We start from the raw sequence: 9,401 nt of genomic DNA, 5'->3' as shown, positions 1-9,401 counted from the left end.
AAGATATAACAAAAGGTTTCTTCTGCAAACCATCAAAAAAAAGACACTGAAAGAAGACTCCGAAGCTGACACGCTAACAACCAAAAGATTGGAAAATCACCTTTGTTCAACAACTGTTTTTAACCAGTTACGCAAGTTTGAGACTATCTGCCTCGGGATATAACACCTCGACCCACTCTGCTCACTCTGGCGAAAACGTTAAAAATTCACCACTTTATTGTATTGTTCATGACCATCTCAGATTGTTTCCTTTTTATTGTGTACTGTTCTGTAATTCTATGTAAATCACCTCAACCTTATCTGTTGTGCAGGAGTGATATTTAAAACTGTTAAATATCAAAATGGATTAAATGAGCACCGTTTCGCTAGCTAATGTAAATAAATCCTTGTCTTCAGAACTACAATCCTTAACCTTACACCAAACACAGAACGGGTAAAAGGAACTGATGTTCTGCGACTGGTGAGCCACAATAGTACTGTGCATGTTCTAATGTTCTCAGTTACTGCCATTATGCCAGTGCAAAAAGGTACTTCTCAGTTTAATCATTAAATATCAGACTAACACCTTATCACTGCATTGCTAAGAACCTATACAAATAGATTTGAGAAAAACTTCAGTCACAAAATAAGTTGCTGCCGGATAGGCTATAACCAAAAGACTGTTATCTGCTACAAACATTTCGACCGGTGTTACAGGGCTGCATCCAGACATATTTTGCTCAATTCAAGTGTTAAGAAGATTACACACAATATCTTTTAGAGATAAATGCTGAACATTATCTAAACAAGCCCGACTCTAAAATCAGGTTCACTCTTACCGTGGCATATAAGCAAGAGAAAACTAAATGTAGAGATATTAACTCTAGTAATACACATTTTAAAAACACGGGCTGTGAGAACAATTTCAGTGTTCAAACCCGCCTCAATCAAAGCAAAATAACCCAAGTTGGGGAAAAAGTTACCTGTGCCAAAAAAGATTCAGCCATAAATCTCATCTCACTGAATTTGAGAGAATGCACACTGGGAAAATCCTCTCTCAGTGCTCAGAGTGCCAAAAAAGTTTCAGCAGTAAATCTAATCTCACTACGCATATGAGAATCCACACTGGGGAAAAACCTTATCAGTGCTCTGAATGCCAGAAAAGGTTTAGTTTCAAATCGCAACTTTATCGACATGCATTAACCCACTCTGAGGAAAACCCTTATCAGTGCTCTGAATGCCAAAAAAGTTTCAGCAGTAAATATTATCTCACTGAACATATAAGAATCCACACTGGGGAAAAACCTTATCAGTGCTCTGAATGCCAGGAAAGGTTTTATAACAAACAACGTCTTTCTCGACATGTAATAACCCACTCTGGCGAAAAACCTTACCAGTGCTCTGAATGCCAGAAATGTTTCAGTCAAAAATCCAGTCTCACTCAGCATAGAAGAACCCACACTGGGGATAAACCTTTTCAGTGCTCTGAATGCCAGGAAAGGTTTGGTAACAAAGAAAGTCTTTCTCGACATGCAATAACCCACACTGGGGACAAACCTTATCAGTGCTCTGAATGCCAAGAAAGGTTTTATAACAAACAAAGTCTTTCTCGACATGTAATAACCCACTCTGTGGAAAAACCTTACCAGTGCTCTGAATGCCAGAAATATTTCAGTGAAAAAAGAGACCTTACTGTACATACAAGGACCCACACTGGGGAAAAACCTTATCAGTGCTCTGAATGCCAGAAAAGGTTTTGTAAAAAACAAAGTCTTTCTCTACATGTATTAAGCCACACTGGGGAAAAACCTTACCAGTGCTCTGAATGCCAGAAATATTTCAGTAAAAAAAGAGACCTTACTGTACATACAAGGACCCACACTGGGGAAAAACCTTATCAGTGCTCTGAATGCCAGAAAAGGTTTTGTAAAAAACAAAGTCTTTCTCTACATGTATTAACCCACACTGGGGAAAAACCTTACCAGTGCCCTGAATGTCAGAAATATTTCATTAGAAAAATAGGACTTATTATACATATAAGGACCCACACTGGAGAAAAACCTTATGAGTGCACGGATTGCCAGAAATGTTTCAATACCCAACCTGATCTCGCTCGGCATAGAAGAACCCACACTGGAGAGAAACCTTATCAGTGCCCGGAATGCCAGAAATGTTTCATTGACAAAAACAGTCTCACTCATCATATAAGAACCCACACTGGGGAGAAACCTTTTCAGTGCTCTGAATGCCAGAAATGTTTCAGTGTAAAAATCAGACTCACTAAACATACAAGAATCCACACTGGGGAAAAACCATATCAGTGTTCTGAATGCCAGAAAAGGTTTAGTAACAAACAAAGTCTTTCTATTCATGCAGTGACCCATTTTGTGGAACAACCTTATCAGTGCTCTGAATGCCAGAAATGTTTCAATGAAAAACGCAATCTCACGGTGCATATACGAACCCACACTGGGGAAAAACCTTATCAGTGCATTGAATGCCACAAATGTTTCAGTGAAAAAAGGCATCTCACACTGCATATAAAAACCCACACTGGGGAAAAACCTTAGGAGTGCTCTGAATGCCCAAAACATTTCAACCGTAAATCACTTCTAACTGCACATGTGAGATTCCACACTGGGGAAAAACCTTATCAGTGCTCTGAATGCCAGAAATGTTTCAGTGACAAAAGAAGTCTTTCTCGACATACAATAACCCACACTGGGGAAAAACCTTATCCATGCTTTAAATGTCAGAAATGTTTCAAAAACATTCGAAAAACATGTGGATGTCATCTGCCTGACATCTCGAGCATTTTGGTGGCGGTGAGGGGGCGAATTTCCCAATTTTATAAGGAGTGTAGTAAAGCCTATTGACCATGAAAAAATGGTTCTTTTTCAGACAGGCAGGCTTTATATGTTTGTATAGTGTCTTCAAAGATGGTTCAAGCATGCCCTCTGCCTGTGGTGCCATGGAGAAATTGTTCCAAACCCCCTCTGCCAAAGCTATCCCAGTGTCTTCACCCTTTATTAGATGTTGATACCATACCGAGATTTCTTTTATAATGGGTGTGAAGGATTGACTTAGCCTTTCTATTTCCTCATTACTTTTTATTTCCCCACGTTCCGCTGTATGCCAAGACACCAATTGAAGATATTTAAATCTTGATAAATCTGTCCCTACCTTTGCCCTCAAGTACTCCCATGGGTATATCCCTTCCTCATCCATTAACTCTCTCCATTTCGTAATCCCAGTCCTTTTTATAGGTACTACCAAGGCATCGTTCAAGCAGTCCGGGGTACCAGGTGAATCCCAAACTGAAGCTGAGTCTGAATAGTACCCAATCCCACTGCTTACCCTTACCCTGTACCATGTCTCTAGGGCGGTTTTTAGTATCTTCAAACAAACCCACTTGAAGAATCTAGGAGATCCAAATTCATGCATAAAGGCATACGCTTACCCCTTCTGCTTTCACCATCTTTTCCAGCAATCTGCCCCAGGATGAGTCGTCTGGCTTAGTAAGTAGCATGCATAGGGTCTTAAACTGGAATGCCACTACATATAGACTAATATTGAGGAGAGCTAACCCACCTTTTAATAACCTTCTTCTGAGTTTCTTCCAGGTCAGGCACACCCCTTTGTCCCCCCACAAAAAACTACCTATTTTGCTCTGTATCTTATTTATGTCTTTCTTAGGGAATGTTAGCGGTATTGTGGAAAACAGGTAGGAGAGCTTGGGGAGAATGACCATTTTCACTAGATTCACTTTCCCATATATTGACAATGAGAGGTTCTTCCATCTGCTAAACAAACGGTCCATTTCCCTTGTTGTTCGGTCCAGATTTAACTTAGGAATTCGATCCAATTCCCTCACAATATATATTCCCAGATATCTAAACTCCTGACTCTCAGTGCCACACCATTGATCTACTTTCCAACACATGACCTCAGTCTTGGATCTGTTCACCTTGTATCCTGATAATGCCCCAAACTCTGCTGTCAGCTCCTCGATCCGAGGAATAGCTGTACCTGGATCACCCGTATATAAAATCAAGTCGTCCGCGTACAGGGCCAGCTTAGAGCTATACTGACCTGACTGAAATGTGAGATTCCACTCTGGGGAAAAAACCTTATCAGTGCTCTGAATGCCAAAAATGTTTCAGTGAAAAAAGAATACTCACTCGGCATACAAGAACCCACATTGGGGAAAAACCTTATTGCATTGAATGCCACAAATGTTTCAGTGAAAAAATCAATCTCACTCACCATATAAGAACCCACACTGGGGAAAAACCTTATCAGTGCTCTGAATGCCAAAAATGTTTCAGCCGTGAATCTGATCTCACTGCACATTTGAGAATCCACAATGGGGGAAAAAAACACCAGTGCTCTAAATGACAGAAAAGATTCAGAGGTAGTGATGGTTACATGCACCATAAGAAAACACACCATCAAAAATACTTCAGTGCTCCAAGTGCCAGAAAAGCATCCATTTTAAATGCAATCTCACCTACATGAGCAGACGCACACAGGGAAAAAACATTACCAATGCTGTGAATGCCAGAAATTCCTATTTTTTGATAGGCACAGCCTCACTAACCATAATCCACTCCATACTGATAAAAACCTTATGAGTGCTCTGAATGCCAGAAAAGCTGCAGAGAAAAACGCTATCTCACCATGAGAAACTCCACACTGAAGAAAATCCTTTTGCCATAAAGCTTGAATCTGAAAGATAGTGTTATGCTTCATGAGAGATCCCACTCTGGGGAAAAACCTTATGAGTGCTCGAAATGCAAGCAAAGTTTTGGTCACAAATTACGTCTCACTTGTCATGAGCAAACTGACACGGGAGAAAAAAGCCTTATGTGTGTTCTGAATGTCAGATAAGGTTTAATCACAAATACAATGTCACTTCACACGAGAGAATTCACAATGGACTAAAGCCTTGTACAGGAGGGGAAAGCCAGAAACGTTATTCTCAGAAAGGAGATCTCACTAAACATGAGAAATGCACCCGCACCAGGTAAAAAGTAAGGCGTATCTTGAGTTGCAGAAAAGCTTCTAACAACCGGCCTTTATATGAGAGAGCACATATTGTAGTCGCAATAGGATTAATCTAGAAATTCTTGCAGGATAACTTAGGCTGCCCGCATGCAACCTCCAAAGAAATTTCAGGCCTTGAAAATGTTTTAATTGCAACAAAATCCACAATTTGAGTATCTGAAAGTTACAAAACTCTCAAGGTCTTTACTTGACACAGAGAAGTGTTAGTACTTGCAAACATCAACTAATTAACAAAAAATTCACAATATTAATGTCTTACATTTTCTCCACCCAAAAGATTTCTACTCACACTTGCTTCTTAACATATGACTGAAATCTAGATTTTCATGCTAAGATTAGGCCTAGGTGGTGTTCCTCAATGAAGAACACGGCAAAGTGTCAAAAAAACTCAACCGCTCAACGCAGAGTTCGGCGAGCAGCAGAGTGCGTTAGGGTGAATTTGAACCGCTATTTCGGCGAGTGGCACGCTACTCCAGGATCCCAAAATGATTAGTGGTGAATTAGTGTAGGGAAATATAAAATGTATTTGAGAGCTGGACATGTTGGTCTGTTAGTTGGGTTGAAAAAGAGACTGGAGGGATAGAAGACGGAAGGTTTTGCATGTATATAGCGCTTGCTACCCCTGATGAAGTTTTGAAGCGCTTTTCAGCGAGTAGCATGCTACTCCAGAACCCGAAAAGATGAATAGATAGATCAATTATTGTGGGTAGGTTGTTTTATTATATAAATACAACTGTATGAAAATTTATAAAATTCTCTTGTAAAGTTGTATCCAAGTGGCAAGTATAGTCTCTGATAATAATGTATACAAAGTTGGCTTGCCATTAAGACTGATGCCCCGTAATATTGATGCAAAGTCAGTTGTGCTGAAGTATTTTAGACTCTTGTTGAATTGTAACATCCACCTAGTAGTGTTGTAGACGAATCTAGGACCCTAGTGTAATTTTCCCGATTCATGCCCTTATATAGGTATAACTTATTATATCCTTATATAGGCATAAGAATCATAACCATATTTAGACATACTCAATGCAGTCCAAATACGGCATGGCTACTTCCACAAGTTCCTAGAATCCACAACGAATTCTTGGAGAAACTAAACTTCAGCAGTCCGGGACTTCCCCCTGCTTAAGTATTGATTTGTCCAAGAACTCATGGAGTTTTCAAAGAACTGCTAGTTCTTAGTGAGGTTATTAAGTCCAATCTTACGTCAAACTCTGCACCTTCCAGGTATAAATATACCCACATCTGCCCTAGCAAACGCATGGTGGTTTGGAGCAGATCGACTAACTACTTGCCCGATGCCCTGCTGTAGCGAGTGCCGAAGGAAGCCGACCCTCCAGCTGACGCACTGAGAAAGACGCTGTCTTTTCTCCTGCCGAGAAATCCAGCTCCTTGCGGGTTACTGGGAGATCGAGTCCTGAGAGAGAGATTCAAGACCTCCTTCATTCTAAAACCAAGGTATGGAGCTCATTAGACCCTTTGAGAAATCTTGGATAGATTCTTGGCAAAAAATACTGAACTTAAGCTATACCTCACTTACTTCTTCCCTCGTACTAGACTTAGGTTAGGTACACCGGGTAGGAGTATTTTAGAAGCACCAGTTGAGTACTTTTAGTCGTTATTTATCATTGTATGTATTTTATCCGTTGTATGTATCTTATGGCTTAGAAACCATATCATGCTTTTACAGTTGTATTTCATAATACTCTTTTTACTGTACGCAATTTACTTTATAACAAGTATTGCCATTGTAGCAATTCACTTCTCTTGCATGAGAAAGAAGACTGCTCAATAAATAACCTTTTTTATTGAAAACACCGTCTCTCTATTTCTCTGCAAATCCTGGTGAAACGAAGCATACACAATTGACTGAGTGAAATAGCAATCTATTGTTTCCGTGACTCTGGAGATATATTTCTTATTCTTGGGGAACAAAGTTGGCATGTTTATGCGGTTGTCAGAAACTAATCCCTTATTGTGAATTCGAGAACGTTTCTAGTGACCTCTGAGCTAGCTGGCATTCACAATTAAGTCTAACATATTCAATAGTGACCTAGTCGACTTCAGTCCTACGTCTAAACTATTGTTTATGTTATTCCAATGCGCAGAGCCTATTGGGAATATAGGAACTACACTACAGTAGGTACTGTTGTTTGTTTCATGTCCACATTGTAGGCAGACACAAACGCCGAAATTGTGCACTATTTATATTAAGCATGATGTAGGTGAAGATATTACAGTAACCACGGTACAAGCTGTAGTAGGTGCTTAGAAGTAGAGTGACATAGAGGGCAATAAACACTCCACTTACTCTGTCACTAGCTTAGTACAGATGAACGCCAAATGCTTCGTACATGATGAAGCATCAGAGTGCACCCTCTTTCTGCGTCCCATGGGCATTTTGGCTTTTGTTCTACAGAAGAGGCTGTAGACACTTACATAGTCCTTTATGTAGTGTGGATCACGTAGGAGAGATTCTCAGCGGGCATTCTTTCCTTTGTATTGGGCATGACCTTTTGTCTTGCGACTGCACTGTATTATTGACACGGGCGAAAGGGCAAACAAGCAGTTAGGAGGCGCACTGATTGTATACCACCACCTGACAGGATGGTGACAGACCCCAACCACCTGCAGGGGAAACGTGCCACCTCGTTTAATAGCTGCCAGACGCTTTACTTTGTAAGCAGACTGGTGGTTTACAACTGTACCTACGTTGGGGCACCACATGCTTTTTCCAGCATAATCTGGTGTACTTACCCTGTGTGACATGACAGCACCCACTGAAGACTGCACCGTTGGGTAGTCTGGGACAGTGCACCTTCCCTGTAATTCTGAACTGGGCCTTTAAATACGGTACTATTTTGTGTGCCTATTAAATTCAGGTATACAAAGAATGTGGTACTACTTGTACACAAATGGAACATAATGAGATTACGTAGATTACACCTCTGGTGGCTAATGCTGCCATTTGCATTTCAAGACCAGTGATTAATGTGGCTTTTTGAAGTTCAACGCCATTGGGTGTTCCCGACCTGTCTGATACTTGCATATGGAAAAGATGGGCCATTTGGAACCTAAAGATAGATAAACATATTCATAGGTCACGATTTAAGTCTGCATCTAAAACAAAACTGTAAATTAGGAGAGGTGATAAGTGAGAAGTAAAAAGGCAGCAGTTAATCGAGCTGCATTTGTAAGTAGGCCTTCCTATATTATGAGATCTATTCCTGCTTCAGTCCTTAATTGCAATGAATACTTTAATACCCAGGCATGAAGTCATTGTCGAGCTGTTTAAATAATCCACCTGTCTCCCCACCTCTTCCCCAATGCATCCTTAACCAGTGGCCTAGCCAGTGTGCCCTGGGCCCTAAGGTAAGAAAGGAAATGTGACCTCTACCCTCTGTTTGGACTGTGGAAAACAGCAATAATCATTGTTCTGTGGGCCCCTCAGGCCTTTGTTTGAACTGTGACAAACAGCAGTTATCAGGGTTCAGTGGGCCTTTAAGGCGTCTGGGACCTGGTACCACTGCACCTGCTGCACCAATGGGAAGCTAAGCCCCTGCCCTTAACAGCTTCTATTCTAGCCCCACTGGTGAACTGAACCAGCCAAGTACTGATCTGGAAATATCTGCAGGCATGCAGCCGCCTCTTCGACTGAAGAGGTTTAAGTCGCATGAAAGCAGCATGCGGGAAACAACTATTTTCTGAGGCAGTCAACCAACACCTCGTCTGTTCCAACCTGAATCTATTTAAAACTAGGGACGAAAAACGGTTCATCGTCATCTCTTGCTTATCAAAAGGGTAAAACAGATTCATCTAACATTACAGTGTACCACATAAAAAAAAATGTGATTCAGTGTACAAATTAAAACTAGCATGCATAAAGAAAGGGGAGCCTTTGGCCAAAATAGCCATTTTTCTACCCATACTTCTAACACATCTTATACAAAAAAATGCTAACTTCATTGTCATCCGGAAATAGTCGTTAGCGCCTACTCATAAGCAAATGACATTTAGAATTCTCTTTCACTGCAAGCTTTCAAAAGTAAATTGAAATAAAAGGTGTATTGAATTTTTTGATATTGTGTACTCTTACCAAAATTTAGAGCATCAATTTTATATGACACGCCATAAAAAAAGGATTTCTTTATATATACTAAACCTCCAGAAACATTTGATTAACCAGTAATAAAGTCACGTCTAGCTTAGTTAGTTTATAGTCTTCTGTTTTAAGAGAAATTATTTCACATTGTTACTGGACCTGCATGGCTAAACACTTATAAGGTCCCAAAGGCGAGACCTATTGGCTATGCCAATGCTTGTTATTGATTGAGTACAATGAGCAGCAGCAC

At 40.4% G+C, this 9,401-nt stretch overlaps 1 protein-coding gene across 1 annotated transcript; it reads left to right on the top strand.

Annotated features, from left to right (window-relative positions):
* Nucleotides 1-553: 553 nt before the first annotated feature.
* Nucleotides 554-7,183, top strand: LOC147659205 (uncharacterized). Its single transcript, XM_086951899.1, has one exon. It carries the CDS (start codon nt 1,014-1,016, stop codon nt 2,547-2,549), a length of 1,536 nt encoding a protein of 511 aa, XP_086808025.1. The 5' UTR covers nt 554-1,013; the 3' UTR covers nt 2,550-7,183.
* Nucleotides 7,184-9,401: the final 2,218 nt, after the last annotated feature.

The sequence above is a fragment of the Lissotriton vulgaris genome, unplaced genomic scaffold (genome assembly GCF_964263255.1).
Source record: "Lissotriton vulgaris unplaced genomic scaffold, aLisVul1.2 SCAFFOLD_711, whole genome shotgun sequence".
NCBI lineage: Eukaryota > Metazoa > Chordata > Amphibia > Caudata > Salamandridae > Lissotriton > Lissotriton vulgaris.
This window is presented reverse-complemented; position numbering and strand designations above follow the sequence as displayed.

Excerpts from the sequence above, each read along its gene's own strand:
- LOC147659205 (XM_086951899.1), top strand. The coding sequence starts at position 1,014 with ATGCACACTGGGAAAATCCTCTCTCAGTGCTCAGAGTGCCAAAAAAGT.